General features: G+C 40.9%; 1 protein-coding gene across 2 annotated transcripts in view; it reads left to right on the forward strand.

The window, feature by feature from the left end:
- The window catches only part of LOC126161832 (protein takeout-like), a 181,677-nt gene that overhangs the window by 64,905 nt on the left and 95,989 nt on the right, over positions 1–20,783 (forward strand). The window contains exons 5-6 of one of the 2 annotated variants that reach the window (XM_049917935.1): positions 13,122–13,271; positions 16,785–17,362. The exons of the other annotated variant lie outside the window; for it this stretch is intronic. Coding sequence (XP_049773892.1) covers positions 13,122–13,271; positions 16,785–16,936 — 302 coding nt within the window. The 3' untranslated portion in view covers positions 16,937–17,362. Of the gene's footprint in view, positions 1–13,121; positions 13,272–16,784; positions 17,363–20,783 lie in introns of those variants that run through there. 2 annotated transcript variants of the gene reach the window in all.

A 20,783-nucleotide genomic window follows, 5' to 3' on the forward strand; every position in this document is an offset into this window, starting at 1 on the left:
CCTGTTTGGACGAACAGTCATCATACAAGGCTTGTTGATACCCAGCTGAATACGACAATGCGCATAGAAACCCGCGCAATCAGTTCTACTCCAGTTTATTGGCTTCCGCTCTTAACCGGTAAAATGCCTCCTGATCTACGCAGTTGTACTGCCCTTATGAAAGAATTCCACAAGATCTCCAGGAATTCTAACCTACCCGTGCACAGCGACCTGCCACTTTTATATCGTAAGAGACTGAAATCACGCCATCCAACTCTGTGCGATGCTACTGACATGGTTGCTAAGGATTTCAAACCTCTTGAAGAATGGAAAGATCCGTGGGAAGCAGTGACAGATGTGCACCTGCATAACACCTTCTCAGGTGCTAAACTTCCAAGTGAATTCGACCTACCACGCAAGACCTGGACTACTCTCAACAGAATCCGTATCGGCCATGGCCGATGCAGGGATGCTCTCTTTAAGTGGAAGAAGCTGCCTGATCCAGCCTGCGACTGCGGGACTCCATACCAGACTGTTCACCACATTGTCAGTGAATGCAGGATTCGAGCCTACCACGGCACTAAAGAGGACTTCCTGCTAGCAACTCCAGATGCAGTGCGCTGGATTGAAGGACTGGATATTCAGTTGTAAAGACGAACCTTTAGTTTCTTGTGTGTCAATATGTACATATGTATACGCAATTTAATTTCATGATATGTCTGTATTAGCCATACCATAAATAATAGTTTTACCTGCACTACCAAGACAACTCATTAGAGGTTTTGCCGTAACAAAGAACCGGAAAAATGAAACTCGCCGACAGATATAAGTCAAAATAACCATTTTCACGTGCTCATGGTTTTCTTGTAAGAAGGACGATACGTTGTATTCTGACTCTGTGGACACTTGAAGCATATTGAAGGCAAAGAAGATAAGAAACCGGCTGCGGGTTACAGACTCAAATAGACATCATGCAACAGTAGTGTTGGGCAACTGTGAAATTGACTCGGAATCACCACCTTCAGTTGCACCTGCAGACCACCATTAAGGAAAGGTAATCCATCAGATAAATAATCAGACAAGGGAGCAGAAATTATCAAGTCAGGGGCCAAATTCGTCAAATACGGGGAGCGGTGCTTACATTCCTGTAATACCAGACGTAATTATCTGACAGAATCGAAGCTGTAGCAGTTAGAATTAATCTTGACACCAAGACTAAGTTCTGTTGAAGATGACGGGCATGGCAAAAATATGAGACAGGTTCTACAACAGGCAGGTCAGAAACCGATACAACTACTCAGGAACGTGGGGACCGGGTTGACTAATCGCGAAAAATCGCGACAAAGAAGAGGCCTAAACGTGTCTCCTAGAAAGCTGTTGAGAGCTCTAATGCGGTACTGAGCAACATCGAGAACTTCTTCCAGGACACCAAAAGCTGAATTACAATTAACCTCACCCGTGAAAGCTCAGTGCACCTGCACAGACGGTTCAAACAGGGGTGCTCTTTGTCTGCCACTTTGTGTGCCATTGCGTCGGAAGCCCTTTCGTCTTGAATTCCAAATTACCGCATCTTAGTTTTCGTAGTTCACTTACAGTGGTACAAGTCTACACAGATAACGTAAACATTGTGATTAAGAACCAAGAGGCTCTCAAATGGCTCTGAGCACTATGGGACTTAACTTCTGAGGTCATCAGTCCCCTAGAACTTAGAACTACTTAAACCTAACTAACCTAAGGACAGCACACACATCCATGCCCGAGGCAGGATTCGAACCTGCGGCCGTAGCGGTCGCTCGGCTCCAGACTGTAGCGCCTAGCACCGCACGGCCACTCCGGCCGGCAGAACCAAGAGGAAATGACAGCGTAGTAAGAAATAATCACCGAATATTTGCAGCATAGTCAGGTTAAACTCAAGGATTATAAATTTACTATATCAAAATTAGTATTTTTTGTATTCCGCTCACTCGTCTAATTTAGGATGCCTAGGAAGCTGTCTTCTCGGATAGCTAGACAACAATTCAAGCAAATCGTATTAATGGAGCTTATTACAATAAGTTAAACTGACAATGCTTAGTTTTGAGTATTCATAAAGGTGTGTCGCAAGCACATGGCGACTTGCAAATAATCAGTGTCCTTCGGTATATACAATTTCATTGCTAGCAAAACAATGTAGTTCATAAGTCACTGCTGTAGCTTTTGTATGACGGCCGGTCTTTCACTCCAGCCGCGGCTAGGTGGCGCGACATTTATATTCTCTTCGTTTAGAGGTCACTCCTGCCTTGGTGTCGTCCTAGAGAGCGTACTGTTGGCTGACGTCGTTCCACAGCCCTCTATGCTCTTCCATTCTTCATGGTCGTGCCGGCGGCAGTTACGCCGGAACAGTATGAGCACACGGCCGTGTAAATCAGCAATAGCTATGGTGGCTGGATGCAAGAAAGCAATTAGGAATAAGGACAATGGCAAACACTCTAACACTGAAACTTCCTGGCAGATTAAAACTGTGTGCCGGACCGAGACTCGGACTCGGGACCTTTGACTTCCGCAGGTAAGTGCTCTACCATCTGAGCTACCCACTGGCGTCGCTCTACTGCTTGTGCTTGGGTAGTAGAGCACTTGCCCACAAAAGGCAAAGGTCCCGAGTCCGAGTCTCGGTCCGGCACACAGTTTTAATCTGCCAGGAAGTTTCACATCAGCGCACACTTGGCTGCAGACCGAAAATCTCATTCTGGATACTAACACTGGTTTAGGCTAACTGGAGGAACAATGCGAACTTAGTTTGGGTACTCTCAGAGAGCAGAAGACGTGATCAATCGACAAGCTACGAGCAGCATTTTATACACATGTGTGCGAAATTTAAGAAAGAAAGTAACTTTCGTGTGATGTGTCACTGTCAAGTAGCTAGACTAAACCGGTACCATACATAGAAAAGATGGATACAATATAGGACAGTACAGATGGTAATTGAAAGGAATACTCAATGAGCCGAACAGAAATGGCACTTTTATTCAGAGACGGTAATTGGATTCAGTCACTGCGGTTCATGATACTGTCCTGTACGCCCCACACCTAATTCCGATTATTTGCACAATCTGGCAACGCTGTAGGGTAAGTAAGTTTATGAAGGAAGTGTTGTTTCCTCTCGGGCTGTGGTACTGTTTTATCTGCTTGTGGCCTGGTGGTAATTGTCGCTCAATGTACAAGCAAACACTAGTTCGAGCCCACCTGTTCCTTTATTTTTCAAACTACATTTCGCGTATTTGTTACGACTATCGGTTTGATGGGACGTCAAGAGTAATTTGCATCACTTTCAAAACCACCAGCAATATAAAAACTTTTTGAAACATATGTGGTACGTTTCTGCTCTCACATAGGCAAGCATGAAATGGTTTATTGTTGTAGTTCGATTTTCCACGAGAAATAACCTCGATGAAACGAGTGAACATAGTGCAGTAACACAACACGTGTAGGCTGCTATGAGTATTTATCAATTGCCATTTTTTAATTTGAAGTTCTAGTATTCATGTTGCAAATTTGTTTTGGATTTTACTTACTTGATCTTGTGAATGGTGTTCAACCGTTGGCAAATAGCTGTAAGTTCGAAAAGGTTAACATTTGCTTTGGGTTTAATAGAGTGGTGAAGGTAGCTCGAAACATTTATAGCGTGTGTGGGGCACGTGCTATGAAACAAATCACTTCAGAAAAGTACTTTCGTTTTCACGGAAAGATAGTTATGGCATGAATAATGTCCTACATCAGTAAGCCTTGATAACTGATGTGATGAACTGCGACATTTAACCATAATGAGACAGTTTAGTAGTTGAATGTAAGAGCACTCCATGCTCTAATTCATGATAACAGAAGTTGAAGCGGTGATTGTTACTGAGTTTTTGTTTCAATGTCAAGAATCTCTAAGCGTTATTGTTACTGGTCACGAATTATGACGCTTCTTAAAAAAGAATAATTCACAGCTGAACCCTTACAAAAGATCATCTTGGGCAGTGAGAACAGATAGTTTGCATCTCATGGCATAAAAAGAGTGTTGTACCGTACGGACTGCTGTTCCAGTGTTTGAGTGTATTGAGGCGCAATCAACATAAGCCGCCGCTCCGGATGCCAAGCAGAAAAGGGCGCCAGAGACGCCACAACGGTAAGATTTCTTTTACGGAACGCTTGACTATTAATAATTGCCGCCTGAGGTGTCAAGCTGACAGGCGCGTCTGGTGCACCCAAGTGCAAGATTCGTATGCGGTGTGTACCGTACTTAGTAGCGAAAACTGACATGAGTGAAAGTATGCGAAGGAAAAAGGGGCAGAAAATGATAAGTTGCCCGTGTGGAAAAATGTTCTCGAACCATACCTTAGCGTATTGCAGTTGGCATTTGCTGCAGCTATGGAACAACATACAGTGTCTAAAGAACGACAAACAAAATACTCAAGTGTTACTTCTCGCAAGATGACGTTTGCATGCACTCTGCTGATGTCACGAAAAAAGCTATCCACGAGTTTGTTTCGAATGTCATCCCTCTCGCACTTATTCTTCCGATCTTGTGCCCTCAGGTGGTTACCTTTCCAATACTTATCGAATAACCACATAGAAAATTTCTTCTTTTTTTTTTTTTTTTTTTGATCATCAGTCTACTGACTGGTTTGATGCGGCCCGCCACGAATTCCTATCCTGTGCTAACCTCTTCATCTCAGAGTAGCAATTGCAACCTACGTCCTCAATTATTTGCTTGACGTATTCCAATCTCTGTCTTCCTCTGCAGTTTTTGCCCTCTACAGCTCCCTCTAGTACCATGGAAGTCATTCCCTCATGTCTTAGCAGATGTCCTATCATCCTGTCCCTTCTCCTTATCAGTGTTTTCCACATATTTCTTTCCTCTCCGATTCTGCGTACAACCTCCTCATTCCTTACCTTATCAGTCCACCTAATTTTCAACATTCGTCTATAGCACCACATCTCAAATGCTTCGATTCTCTTCTGTTCCGGTTTTCCCACAGTCCATGTTTCACTACCATACAATGCTGTACTCCAGACGTACATCCTCAGAAATTTCTTCCTCAAATTAAGGCCGGTATTTGATATTAGTAGACTTCTCTTGGCCAGAAATGCCTTTTTTGCCATAGCGAGTCTGCTTTTGATGTCCTCCTTGCTCCATCCGTCATTGGTTATTTTAATGCCTAGGTAGCAGAATTCCTTAACTTCATTGACTTCGTGACCATCAATCCTGATGTTAAGTTTCTCGCTGTTCTCATTTCTACTACTTCTCATTACCTTCGTCTTTCTCCGATTTACTCTCAAACCATACTGTGTACTCATTAGACTGTTCATTCCGTTCAGCAGATCATTTAATTCTTCTTCACTTTCACTCAGGATAGCAATGTCATCAGCGAATCGTATCATTGATATCCTTTCACCTTGTATTTTAATTCCACTCCTGAATCTTTCTTTTATTTCCATCATTGCTTCCTCGATGTACAGATTGAAGAGTAGGGGCGAAAGGCTACAGCCTTGTCTTACACCCTTCTTAATACGAGCACTTCGTTCTTGATCGTCCACTTTTATTATTCCCTCTTGGTTGTTGTACATATTGTATATGACCCGTCTCTCCCTATAGCTTACCCCTACTTTTTTCAGAATCTCGAACAGCTTGCACCATTTTATATTGTCAAACGCTTTTTCCAGGTCGACAAACCCTATGAAAGTGTCTTGATTTTTCTTTAGCCTTGCTTCCATTATTAGCCGTAACGTCAGAATTGCCTCTCTCGTCCCATTACTTTTCCTAAAGCCGAACTGATCGTCACCTAGCGCATTCTCAATTTTCTTTTCCATTCTTCTGTATATTATTCTTGTAAGCAGCTTCGATACATGAGCTGTTAAGCTGATTGTGCGATAATTCTCGCACTTGTCAGCTCTTGCCGTCTTCGGAATTGTGTGGATGATGCTTTTCCGGAAGTCAGATGGTATATCGCCAGACTCATATATTCTACACACCAACGTGAATGGTCGTTTTGTTGCCACTTCCCCCAATGATTTTAGAAATTCTGATGGAATGTTATCTATCCCTTCTGCCTTATTTGACCGTAAGTCCTCCAAAGCTCTTTTAAATTCCGATTCTAATACTGGATCCCCTATCTCTTCTAAATCGACTCCTGTTTCTTCTTCTATCACATCAGACAAATCTTCACCCTCATAGAGGCTTTCAATGTACTCTTTCCATATATCTGCTCTCTCCTCTGCATTTAACAGTGGAATTCCCGTTGCATTCTTAATGTTACCACCGTTGCTTTTAATGCCACCAAAGGTTGTTTTGACTTTCCTGTATGCTGAGTCTGTCCTTCCGACAATCATATCTTTTTCGAAGTCTTCACATTTTTCCTGCAGCCATTTCGTCTTAGCTTCCCTGCACTTCCTATTTATTTCATTCCTCAGCGACTTGTATTTCTGTATTCCTGATTTTCCCGGAACAAGTTTGTACTTCCTTCTTTCATCAATCAACTGAATTATTTCTTCGGTTACACATGGTTTCTTCGCAGCTACCTTCTTTGTACCTATGTTTTCCTTCCCAACTCCTGTGATGGCCCTTTTTAGAGATATCCATTCCTCTTCAACTGTACTACCTACTGCGCTATTTCTTACTGCTGTATCTATAGCGTTAGACAACTTCAAACGTATCTCGTCATTCCTTAGTATTTCCGTATCCCACTTCTTGGCGTATTGATTCTTCCTGACTAATGTCTTGAATTTCAGCCTACTCTTCATCACTACTATATTGTGATCTGAGTCTATATCTGCTCCTGGGTACGCCTTACAATCCAGTATCTGATTTCGGAATTTCTGTCTTACCATGATGTAATCTAATCGAAATCTTCCCGTATCTCCCGGCCTTTTCCAAGTATACCTCCTCCTCTTGTGATTCTTGAACAGGGTATTCGCTATTACTAGCTGAAACTTGTTACAGAACTCAATTAGTCTTTAGTCTTTCTCCTCTTTCATTCCTTGTCCCAAGCCCATATTCTTCTGTAACCTTTTCTTCTACTCCTTCCCCTACAACTGCATTCCAGTCGCCCATGACTATTAGATTTTCGTCCCCCTTTACATACTGCATTACCCTTTCAATATTCTCATACACTTTCTCCCTCTGTTCATCTTCAGCTTGCGACGTCGGCATGTATACCTGAACTATCGTTGTCGGTGTTGGTCTGCTGTCGATTCTGATTAGAACAACCCGGTCACTGAACTGTTCACAATAACACACCCTCTGCCCTACCTTCCTATTCATAACGAATCCTACACCTGTTATACCATTTTCTGCTGCTGTTGATATTACCCGATACTCATCTGACCAGAAATCCTTGTCTTCCTTCCACTTCACTGACCCCTACTATATCTAGATTGAGCCTTTGCATTTCTCTTTTCAGAATTTCTAGTTTCCCTACCACGTTCAAGCTTCTGACATTCCACACCCCGACTCGTAGAACGTTATCCTTTCGTTGATTATTCAATCTTTTTCTCATGGTAACCTCCCCCTTGGCAGTCCCCTCCCGGAGATCCGAATGGGGGACTATTCCGGAATCTTTTGCCAATGGAGAGATCATCATGACACTTCTTCCATTACAGGCCACATGTCCTGTGGATACACGTTACGTGTCTTTAATGCAGTGGTTTCCATTGCCTTCTGCATCCTCATGTCGTTGAACATTGCTGATTCTTCCGCCTTTAGGGTCAATTTCCCACCCCTAGGACAAGAGAGTGCCCTGAACCTCTATCCGCTCCTCCGCCCTCTTTGACAAGGCCGTTGGCAGAATGAGGCTGACTTCTTATGCCGGAAGTCTTCGGCCGCCAATGCTGATTATTTATCGAAATTTAGGCAGTGGCGGGGATCGAACCCGGGACCGAAGACGTTTTGATTATGAATCAAAGACGCTACCCCTAGACCACGGGTATTTCTTTATGGACCAAAAAATGCTTCAAACCTGGCTTGATGACACATTTAACTCCGAACCAGTCGGATTCCGCAGGCATGGGATCAGTAAACTACTTGAACATTTTCGTCAGCCTGTTGATTAATTTCTCTCGTATATATTACTGCAGTGTTCAATAAACTAATGGAAAAGCAGATAAAATATGTACTATACTTAGACAAATGAATTACAGCCTACCACGATAACACTAGCAAAAGTCTGTTTTAATAATACATAAAATATCAGATAAGGGAGCCTAGATACACACAAATTGGCATGATATTATACAGTCTGGACTTTGAAAAAAATTCTTGCTTACTTGCTTTTCTCTGTCATACTCATGTAGTATGAAAGTGTCGCAATTAGATTAGACGTAAAGAAACCCTTTTAATAGGCTATTTAGTCCCACAATTTCTTAATTGTGTACTCACAAAAGCCAAAAACTTTTCCAGTTCTAGTCATGTGAATGAACAATGATGTTTTCTTAGATACTTAATTTGTGAAAGACGAAGGCTTGATTTGGTAACATACTCTGTCCACAATTTTTGCCCTATGATATATGGCTCTGGTATTTTGGTTTTTCAATCTTAGGCGTACTGAAAACTGGAAATTTCATTAAATATTATGTTAATGTGCAGTGGCTGCACTACAAATATTGTCAGTAGGCCACACACCTTTTAATCATTGCAAACTTAAAAGATGGCTTTCTGGAGAATGTCATTTGTATTATTCCCAAAACACAGGAACACATATGAAAAGACAAAACAACATTGGTTGCAAAGTAATGAACATCCACAGAGGCTTTATAAGCCACCAGTAACAAAGTAACTGTATCAAAGTCTACTATGCAAGAGAACCCTAAGCAATGACTGAAAAACGGCGATGATAATGAAACCAGCGAATGTGTGCAGCGCAAGTTCGATTTTAGCTTCTGCTAATGTAAAAGGGGAGCCAGTTGCCATCAGAACATGGTAGACGGAAATAACGCTGACACTAATGTATAAAATTATTATCTGTAACAATATTGTATGGCAATTCTCAATAAGAGAACTGATGACGTGTAAGTTTAATAAAACTTATATCGTTTGATTTTTGATGCCTTGAAGCAGAACACGCTAGAGTTTAGAGCCTTGCATATTGAATGCATCTGTCTCGCGAAGCTTAAATGGTCGCAGCTCATCGCATAAGTTATCAAGACTTCCTGAATTTGGAAAATCATTCATGCCATAACTATTTTTCTTCGAAAACGAAAATCCTTCCTTTGACTTTTTTTTCCGGAGGCACTTCGTCCAAACATGATTTAAATTTTTAATGTTTGAAGCTGCTTCCACTGATTTCATCGCTGTATTAAACCTAAAGCAAAATGTATACTGTTAGGGTTAGATCTTTTTTCGCTTGCAACTTTATATTACAACGCTAAAAAAACATTGTTTAGATTACAGTATGCAAAGTGTAATACGTAAGTGCAAGATAAACACTAGCGCTCCGGGTAAAGGACATACCCAATATATACGCTCACAGCAACCTAAGAGCGTTGTCAGTGCAAATGTGTTCGTTCGTTTTATAGAATTTATTTCACGCAGGAAATCAAACTACAATAATAAACAATTTCATGCTTGCTAATGTCAGAGCTTCGGTGGCCATGTGCGTTGTGTTGGGTTTACCTTGACGGGTGGCGGATGGCTGGTGGCCACTGTATGGTGATGAAACTATAAGCGTAAACTGTTCTGATCTCGAGATGATGATGATGTTTGGATTGTGGGGCGCTCAACTGCGTGGTTATCAGCGCCCCTACAAATTCCCAACCTTGTCTCTGTCCAATCTTGCCACTTGCAGGAATGATGATGAAATGATAAGGACAACACAAACACCCAGTCATCACGAGGCAGGTGAAAATCCCCGACCCCGCCGGGAATCGAACCCGGGAACCCGTGTTCGGGAAGCGAGAACGCGACCCCGAGACCACGAGCTGTGTACAAGTTCTGATATCGTCGCAGCCCCTAGCACATGTGCGGAAAGATTTCTGGGAGGTTTTGCTTTTATTGGTGAATCAGTAGCAGTAGAAAATTTCCTTTGATGTTCCATCAGACTATTGCTTGTGGCAGACAGACGAAATGCAGTTTAAAAAATAAACGAGAGAGTGGACGCGAATTCGCAACTTTGTGTCCACATTGTACGACATTTACCACAAGTCCTAGAGGAGATACAAACACAACAGCAGCTCGAGGGGAAACAACAATTCCTCCGGAAACTATTGCATCCTATCGTGTTGCAAAATAGTGCCGTTAGTCAGACTTAGAATTTCGAGGAGCGACCAGTTTTCTTTGGCATCTTGAGTGTACTACTTGGACTTTTTGCTGTAGTCGGCCAGCGGCCTAGTTTTACGTCAAATATCGCACGTAGATAATGGTACACTTTGGTTATCAACTCCTTACCACAAAAGACAAGGTTTTCTGGGTAAAATTTGCCACGTCGCCTTATTGTGAGTCGTTTCAACTAATAGGCTACACCGCACATACTCTACTTGCAGAGATAACAACCAATTGTGGGATTGTACACTTAGAATATTGGTATATATAGGGTGTTACAAAAAGGTACGGCCAAACTTTCAGGAAACATTCCTCACACACAAAGAATGAAAATATGTTATGTGGACATGTGTTCGGAAACGCTTACTTTCCATGTTAGAGCTCATTTTATTACTTCTCTCCAAATCACATTAAGCATCGAATGGAAACACACAGCAACAGAACGTACCAGCGTGACTTCAAACACTTTGTTACAGGAAATGTTCAAAATGTCCTCTGTCAGCGAGGATACATGCATCCACCCTCCGTCGCATGGAATCCCTGATGCGCTGATGCAGCCCTGGAGAAAGGCGTATTGTATCACAGCCGTCCACAATACGAGCACGAAGAGTCTCTACATTTGGTACCGGGGTTGCGTAGAGAAGAGCTTTCAAATGCCCCCATAAATGAAAGTCAAGAGGGTTGAGGTCAGGAGAGCGTGGAGGCCATGGAACTGGTCCGCCTCTACCAATATATCGGTCACCGAATCTGTTGCTGAGAAGCGTACGAACACTTCGACTGAAATGTGCAGGAGCTCCATCGTGCATGAACCACATGTTGTGTCGTACTTGTAAAGGCACATGTTCTAGCAGCACAGGTAGAGTATCCCGTATGAAATCATGGCGGTGAATCGAGGAAGTACAGTACATACTGACGAAACTAAAATGAGCTCTAACATGGAAATTAAGCGTTTCCGGACACATGTCTACATAACATCTTTTCTTTATTTCTCTGTGAGGAATGTTTCCTGAAAGTTTGGCCGTACCTTTTGGTAACACCCTGCATACCCAGGTAAACTGCTGAATTTATTAAGATGACTCCGGACTGGTCTATCTACCTGGCATAGAAAAATAATACTTTTGCCTGACTAATGGAATATCTGGTCATTTTCACATTACGTTCAAAATCAATGTTTACAGATGATTGTCGAGACTATTTACGGCAACAACATTAAATCATAGAAGATAAACTCAGCAATAAATGGAAATCAAAATTTCACAACTTTTCCGGATAATGTTGTTCGATTTATGACTGTGGTAGTCCTCCACAATTCCAAGATCAGTCTTATTATTTCTATAGTATTTTATTGTTGTGCAGGAGGAAATTCATTAGCTTCTAAACAGCGATCGTCACCGATTTTAAAAATATTTATACATGGACAGTCGATGCTGGGTTCTGAGAACAGGATCATTACTCTTCAATAAGTTCAGTTCTTTTATTATCCTCTAAACAAGATCCTTAATTATTAACCAAGAAGAGTTTTCTCGAAGAAGAGGCACCTTTTTCCCAAAATGAGTATTTTGCTTCATGAAGAGGTTATTAAACATTATCACATTCATCAAGAAGAGGACTGTCCTCAGTATGTATGTGTCACTTTCGTAACGCAGACGATGATTTTCAAAACATTTGTCATAGGCTGCGTTCCCGATACGAAGCGATGAATACAAGACTTGGCTGAAGGAGCGATAAGAAGTCCCATAATCAAAAAATAAATAAAGGAAATGAAAGTAAACAAAGAAAATAATACTGAAGTGGGAAAGAAAATGGATTAATATAGAAAAAAATCAGGTGTTGTGGTGCATTCGGGGTACCGCTGACTGCGGTCGCGGCCCATGTTTCGTTCCGCAGACTGTTAACTTCCTGCTTCCTGCTTTGGTGTCAGTTCTACCACTCTGCCCCCTCCCCCCCGGTCCCCTCCCCCCCTCCCCCCCCCCCACACACACACTCAATCACTGTTTACTTTTAGTAAACGAATCTGTCATGAGCTTCATTTTCTTAGAAAATTTTAGTATTGTTACTTCTTAACATAAAAACGCCAGACACCAATAGTGCAACCGTTTCAAATAAGAATGAAGCGCCCACATTTTGAATTTGCGTCCTAGCGTTTTTACCGTTAGCATAATTGTTCTTGGATCCACTGAAGCTCATCCGACTAATTCCAAGTGAATTACTTAAAAGAATGGAACATGTCCATTTCTTACCGTTATTTATGTTATGTAATATTATGTAAGGAAAACTTTTGAAGCGTTACAACACTAATATGAATATATATCTCTCAACTACTGGAAGGTTGTTCATATAACCGGAGGCACTCTTTCAGCTTGGGAAGTGGTAGCAGACATAATTTGATAGCGAGAAAAGCCAGAATTCCCAAATATAAAAAAAGCAGTGGTAGTGGCACTACAGGATAGGTCCATGACAACGTCTGAAACTTGCACTATAGGTTTCAATTACTCCCACAGCGCAAAAATAGTTTCTACAGACATGTTTCTCTCACACTTCTCTGTCCACCTTGATGTACGGAGAGATATGTGGTGATCAGTTTTACGGATCTCACAGAAACCGTGGGTAATGTTTCTGCACATCACTTTATGTATTGTACTGCCTCTCTGAAAGTCATAGTGTAATTTTCATAGTTATACGCATTTCTGTACTGTAATGTTTACTGTTTTACATCTTTTCATGTTACTGACCATCTTCATTCACTTCAGTGCCGACATATGTACATTCTACACAACCAGCACAACATTGTCTTCCCGTTTATGTTAACTTTGTCTGTTACTGTAAAACTATATTCAGAATATAATCTGCAGTTCTGCAATTTTTCCAGAAAATCTGACCGTCAGTTACATAATAAACTATGAACCATTTAATAAGGGTGGCACTGACTATATGAAGGCAACAGTGGTGGATTCCAGAGGTGAAGTAGGGCACTTGACAATAAACCTGCAGAATTTATTCAACGGTGACAAATTTCTGGGTGAGTGCTCAAACAAAGTATAAATAATAACATATGTAATGATATCATTGTAAGAAATAGCTTATGGTAATAAACTGCATGTGGAAATACTCCAACACATCAAAAACTTTGAAAATTTAGCTCATCAGACAAATTAAAATATTAATGCTGATACATAAGGTTAAGTTTGGTACATACAAATAATCCCATAGCGTCTATTCAACGAAGATTAAATTGTGAAACGCAACAGTGTTCCGTTATGCAGATGCCTACTATAATTTGATTCTCTTACACAAACATTTATTCAACCGATAAATCCATGATTTTCAGTGTACTTATTCCATTATGATTCTAAAAAGTATGTTACCGTAAATTAGTCGCAGTTAATTGACGCATCATTAGCAGTCATACGCTTTGAAAGCAGACAGTTGTGTGGGACAGAAATGACACGTGTTTGGTTTCTGAATCTCCCAAACAGGCAGCACCTCACGCCCTGTATCGTCAATGTTAACACTAAAACTGAAACTATTGTGCAGGGTACTTATCCCATCTCGCCCTTCGAATTAAAATTCAATCATTATTCAGACATCATATTTACATAAGAATAATTAATAATAATTAAACTGTGCTGTTAGGATTTAATATAACACAGGTTGCGGCAGCGTTCATAGTAGGGTATTAAAAACACACCATCAGGCAGTAACTGTAATTTATGTATTGCCTCTTATGTCAATTAATAGTTAAAGGTATGCCATTTACTGATGTGTAAGTCATTGTCCATTGCGTGGATTACTTTTTGAATATGACTCCTGTCATATGACGCCCATTCTGCACAATACATTCATCTAGGCGGCGTTGGAAGCTTTCCACAACTCGGCGTAACGTATTCCCTGGGACATTGCCGACGGCAGTTCTGATGAGATCCTTCAACTCAGGAATGGTGATACAACGTGTTCGGAACACTTCTTGCTTCAGGTATCCCCAAAGGAAAAAGTCTGCACATGAAAGATCAGGTGAGCGGGAGGGCCAGGAAATGTCACCGAAACGGGAAACTAATCTATCGGGATATGTCTGTCGCAAGATATCCCTGCAAATTCTGTCACCATTCCTGAGTTTAATGATCGCATCATAACTGCCGTCGGCAATGTCCCAGGGAATACGTTACGCCGAGTTGTGGAAAGCTTCCAACGCCGCCTAGATGAATGTGTTGTGCAGAGGTGGCATCATTTGACAGGAGTCATATTCAAAAAGTAATCCACTTACACATTAGTAAATGGCATACCTTTAACTATTAATTGACATAAGAGGTAACAAATAAATTACATTTACTTCCTGATGGTGTGTTTTTAATATCCTACTATGAACCCTGTCGCACTCTGTACAACTACGTTAAGGTCGAAACACAGATATTTTCGAGCTGGAAATGCGTTATACAGAACACATTGAATTCCAGACACGGAAAGGTGACTGTACAATTTGCCACGTCGATTTACTAGAGGTTTTGGCCATAAATGTGAACGATGTTGTGACTCTGATATATGTACTCAGCCTCTGTAGTATCAATATAACCATATTCTTTGCATGTCTGTGACTTTCAACACCAAGCAGTCTTATCAAAAAATTCAATCAACAGAACGGGAAAAGCTAAACTTCCTTTTAGTGGAGAAGCTCCCGGATGAATAAACAGGGAATGATCGTTGAACTATAAGCTCAAATGTGTTGAAGGAAAGGTATGGCCTTGTGCTCTCCTGTTACTTGCTCATTCCTGCAGATGAGTAAAGCCGGAAATGCGTGTCACACAGGGGGATTCAGCTGCCTCTACCGACGTCGTATTATGCAACCTGCAGTTTCATATCTGACCTTTGGAAACAGTGCGTGAGATTTTCATATTCTCTCGCAAGCCACGCGCAGACTGTTAGTAGCTACTGCAAAAACATTAACAGGACGTTTTCGTAGGAAATTTTATGTAGTTTTGTACTGGGACGCCTTTCCGTTGAAGGCCACGGTTTTCGAGTTATTCAAGAAAAACGTACAAAAGTGACCTTCAAACGCCCCTCCATCCCCATACCCATCCCTCATCAGTCACGATACCGGTATCTAGTACGTTGTTCGTGTAACTCCCTCCTACTACTGAACAAGAATTTCAGGCTATACGAACTATTCCCGATATTCGACCGTTTTTTGGTCTCTACTGACTGGACTATTAGACCACCTGCGTAGTCGGCTAATTCGTCAGCATTTGTAATGTAACCGTAGCCGCGAAGGGAATGAAAGAAAAATGACTTTTGTAAACGTTAACACAAAAACTAACGGCGCTGAAAATTCGATTCAAACTTAACCTCCACAAGCACAGCAGTTCCGTTGTCAGAAGGCCTGATGAGTACAACGATTTAATGGTTTACTTTATTCTGTTAATATTCACGAAGTTGTTATGTACAGTTTACAAAATGTCAATTTTACGCTTTGGAAGCGCTCGACTAAGCCGGTGGTGTAATAAGGTCAGCCAATGAACACCAAAAACGGTGGACTGTGAGAGGTAATTCGTGGAGTAGCAAATTTTTGTACAGTGGCAGGAGAAAGTATGATGAACTACTTACCAGAAATGCTGACCGAAGTTTTCTGAGTGTGAGAGTGTTTGAAAATCGCTTTTGTACGTGTTTCTGGAATTACTCGAAAACCACCATCTCGAAAGAAAACGTATTCCACTAAAATTTTAACTCATTTAATTTCCTACAAAAAGGTAGTGTTAATTTTCTCTCTAGGGTAATGGTCTGCTCGTAGCGAGCGAGAAGGCCAGGTATGACGTTGTGGGTTGCATAAAAAGTGATCGGTAGAGGCAAGTGAATCGGCCTGTGTATATGACTACGTTCAGGTTCGCCGCACCAATACACTCAAAACCAGAGTGCGCTGGCGCAGTGGCTACCACATTGGACCCGCATTCGGGAGGACAACGGTTCGAATTACCGTCTGGCCATGCATATTTGGATTTTCTGTGATTCCCCTAAATCGCTTACAGCAAATTCCGTGATGGTTCTTTTTAAAGAGCACAGCCGATTTCCTTCCCCTTTCCTTCCTAATTCGAGCTTATTCTCAGTCTCTAACGATTTCGTTTTGACGGGTCGCTAAACTCTACCATCCTTGCTTCCTTCCTTCACGGTTACCACTAATCGGCTCTACCACTGAATGTGAACCCCGTTTGAAAACACAACTAAGTTCTATTCTACAACTTTTACACTTTGCGAAATACTGATCGCAACAAAAACTGTATCATAATGGACCCAACATATTTCACTACACTTAGTAAAACGTTCTCTATAATTTCTCTCACTTTCGACGTCGGATTTTTTTTTTACGTCACGTAAACGGTGTACTCGGCACAAATTTAGTTTTTCAGCGGTAGGTTTCTCAGCGCATGGATTAAAACATGATATACTCGTAGAAGCTGCAGTAATCTTTCCTCTCTTACAACAATGTATTGTTTGCTGTTGGCAAATAAGTGTTTTTCAGGTTGAAATGTATCTGATTTTATTTCAGGTGAAAACACCAACAAAGTTCTGAACGAGAACTGGAAAGCACTCGTTGAAGAGGTAGGTCCGGCAATGTACGAATCGTACCGAGCCATAGCACAGAACCTGGTGGACACGCTGTTTGACGGGGTGCCATACAGGAAGGTGATCCTAGAGTAAGACGCCCACCACCTGCGGTCAAGTTTCACAGCTGTCAGACGGCTACGTCAAGAACATTTGCTGTGACATTACTGAATGAGAGGACGGTCTCTTGGCGCGGAATTGTACGCGGAATTGGAAGAAGCTTTTGAAATAATATATTTAAAAAAAATGTCGTAATTCGCTATGAAGACGTATACTTGAGATACCTAAATAGTAAAAGCGGCTATCGCTACAAATTAAAAGGCCAGAGAAATTGTAAACCTTATTGTGGGTCTTACTTCAGGTAATAATATTCGATTTACTTACACGTCATGTTGGAGAGCAAGTTATGTAGTGGTCAGTTCAGTGAATAAACATGAGATATTCAGACAAAAAGACCAAATACATAATACTTAGATTTATACAGGTGTTTAAATGTGCTAATTGTATAAATAAAAAGATGAAGTGTGCAAATTGTTGCATTCGATACACTGTAATTACATTTTATTTTCCCTAAATAATTTCCTGCATGCCACATCTAAGTTTCATTTGTTTATACTGTTATTTCACATTTTATCGCACTTCCACTGTTAGTAAAAATTACAGTGTGTTTGTTACGTGAGTAACATATAATAGTATCAGTAATAATCATATTCGGTTTAGTCAGGAAAATGTGATTTTAAGAGACATCAGTCTTGTTAACAGTAAGCAATTTCCTATTTATGTGCCTGTCGAATGTAAGAAGTCATACATGGCAGAAACGCATAACACCAGTACAGGAGGAATCAATGTGAAGAAGGAGTTGATTGATCAGAGGAAGAGTGAGAAATAATAGGGTGTTTTTTAGCAGATGAGATGAAAAAAATCCAGAAAGATAACATGAAGAGGATAGCACAGAGAAAGAAGCTACGCCAGTGATGAAAAATACAGATTTGCATTCAGAGTGATTTTGGATAACAGACAGGTCATAGAGTACTTTATTCCACAATCGTACAGTGAAGAAAGAAATGGAGAAAGATTTGATGTGTTCAGACGTACAGCCACGATGCTGGACAAATGTAATCTGGTATTGCGTTTATGGAATGATGATACATATTAGGCACTTGCTGTTACCTGAGGCTGTGCTCAATTACAGGAGTTTTGTTATGATGGTTGATGGTAAGTAAGCTATTGTGTGAGCAATAACATCAGATGTACTCATGTGCCTTACTTTTTGAGTAGCATAGCTCTTGCAGTGCAACCTACTCATCCCCCTCCCACCCGCCCCCGCCCCCGCCACCATTTCCCAAGTTGACCAACCTGCATGATGCGCCAGTATGAGCAGCCTCGCTGTGCGTGCAGGGGTTCAACTGGTTCAACTGGCTCTGAGCACTATGGTACTTAACAGCTATGGTCATCAGTCCCCTAGAACTTTGAACTACTTAAACCTAACTAACCTAAGGACATCACACAACACCCAGTCATCACGAGGCAGAGAAAATCCCTGTCCCCACCGGGAATCGAACCCGGGAATGCGTGCAGAGGAGCACGGGCAAGAGCGCACATCTATGCATCGTTCTGATGAAGTAGCTATGCATTATAAAACATGTTTATTAAGCAACAAACAGTGTGGGTTAAAAATATTGAAGTTTGCATAAGCATTGCTTTCATTTCTTTCAATCAAATAGTGTGGCACATACATGTAAACCTATAAAAGCATTTGCAGAAATATCATTAAGATCAAAAGTCAAAGACTAAACATCTTTTTCAATAAGTAGATATTTTTTCTGTAATTCGTGCAATATGGAAGTTTTATGACAGTCACGCCACTGCACCTACTTTTTGTTAACCACAGAGCGGGCAGCAAGTGACAGTTCTGAATACGATATCGGATGAGTGCGAATACTAACCGTTATGTTTATTTTCAAGATAGTTGCTACAACAGGGATTGTATTTAGTGCCATAAAAATCTACAATAAGTAAGAACTGGTACCACAATTGTCATTCTATGGTTTCCTAAGAATCTCTGTGAGGTACAAGACGGTACATTACAAGACAGTTTATTTACATTTCTCTTATAAAGATATTTACTAAAAATGTCGTTTTCAACTAATAACAAAAAAACTGCTGTATACATCAGAAGACTTGACCTTTCGCAGAAGGACTTCGTATGTCTACATAACAAAGCGAACTTTTGTTCGCTACACTTTCAGTCACATCAGCGAATATGGAACATGGAAAATCTATGTGGAATATAGTACCTACATCATTTAACGTACCAAAGAAGCCACCACACTATTAGCTTAAGGGAAAACCAAATCGTCAAAACTAATAAGACTGTTTCCCAACACAGAAGAAATCTATTCCTCTATTGTTGCTAAATCCGAGCTATAAACGGCAAGAGGCAAGAGTCTTCAACATATTCGCTTTTGAAGCAAAAGGAATTGCATTTCCAAAAATGATCGTGTATTAGAAACTCGAGTGAATGGGTGAATCGTTAGACTCCATACTTTTTTTTTAATTTCAAGGAAAGTGCCTATAATAATAATAATAACAGACAACAACACAAATATTTTCTTCTCATGCTTGAAATGTGTGTTTACATTTTCTTGCTTTCAGCGGAGTAATCCGCAAGTATACACATACTCCAAAGTACTACTTTGTGAATAATTTCTAGCCTATGTCATTGAATCAGTGTGATTTTACTGTTTTTACTTGTATTTCCCGATAATTCGCGTCGCTTGGTAATTTAGTACCGCATGGAACGCAAAATTAAGACAACCTTTTCGTCAATGAAGCAGAAAATAATTTTTAAAAAAATTATTCTTATGACGCATGTGACTGACTGCTATCTCTCCGCCTCGAGTGCTAGTGTCGCTCCAGCTGTCAAACGGTAACAGCATTCGCACCAGAGAGTGCCTCGACCATACGCTCTGGATTGTGGTAATATCCTTTAAATCAGTCAGTATCATACATTTATTTCGTCGAAATTGGTTCAGCGGGTTGGTCATGAAGACGTAACAGACGGAAATACTGTAGCTTTTGTATTATTAGTATCGATAAAATTTCAGCTATGGCAATTTTATAGCGGTTCGATTTTGAGAAATTACAGGCTATCCGGTGCCCCAGGCTATACGCAAGTTACCTTTGACAATCTTATGAAAATTCATCTAGAGTTTTGGGGAAGTTGTTCAGACAAACAGAGAAACACGAGATTTTTAGTTATTTGTTATTAGTATAGATGTGAGGAGAGGTATTAAGGAGTTCAGTGACTAAGTAACCGCATAAGTAGATACAAGAAGTGAAAATCTCGCTACCTATCTCGCCGTATCCAACTTATTACAGCCCATTCCTCCGCAAGAAGTGAAACTAGAGAAGGTAGTGATGTTGGATGATGCGGTCCGAAGGGAAGTCGATATTCTAACTCATTCTAAAACTGTTCCATCGTGTTCAGATCTGGAATGTTATTGTCATGCTGATACAATCATTCACAGTCTCTGCACTGTTCTTCTACTGTCCGCAATACACAATGATGTAAAATATTTTCATATCTTTCCACATTTCAGGTTTTCTTAAGCACAATAAGGAGTCCACACTGTAATCACGAGAAACACAGCCACACTGTGACAACACGCCCTCTATATTTCACTGTTGGCACTATATGTTACGACAGGTAAAGTTATCCAGGCATTCGCCAAACCCGAGCCTTTCCATCAGATTTCCAAAGGGTACAGTGTCATTCATCATTCAAAATAACTCGTTTCCCTCGTCTACCGTGCAGTGGTATCGTTCTTTACACCGTCTCAAGGTCGCTTAGCACTGACCACACAACTATGTAGGTATGTAAGGAGAGATGAAGCACAGATCGATGACGCCATCGATGACGCCATCGATGATTCATGGGTTT

This window comes from Schistocerca cancellata, chromosome 2 (assembly GCF_023864275.1).
Source record: "Schistocerca cancellata isolate TAMUIC-IGC-003103 chromosome 2, iqSchCanc2.1, whole genome shotgun sequence".
Classification (NCBI taxonomy): Eukaryota; Metazoa; Arthropoda; class Insecta; order Orthoptera; family Acrididae; genus Schistocerca; species Schistocerca cancellata.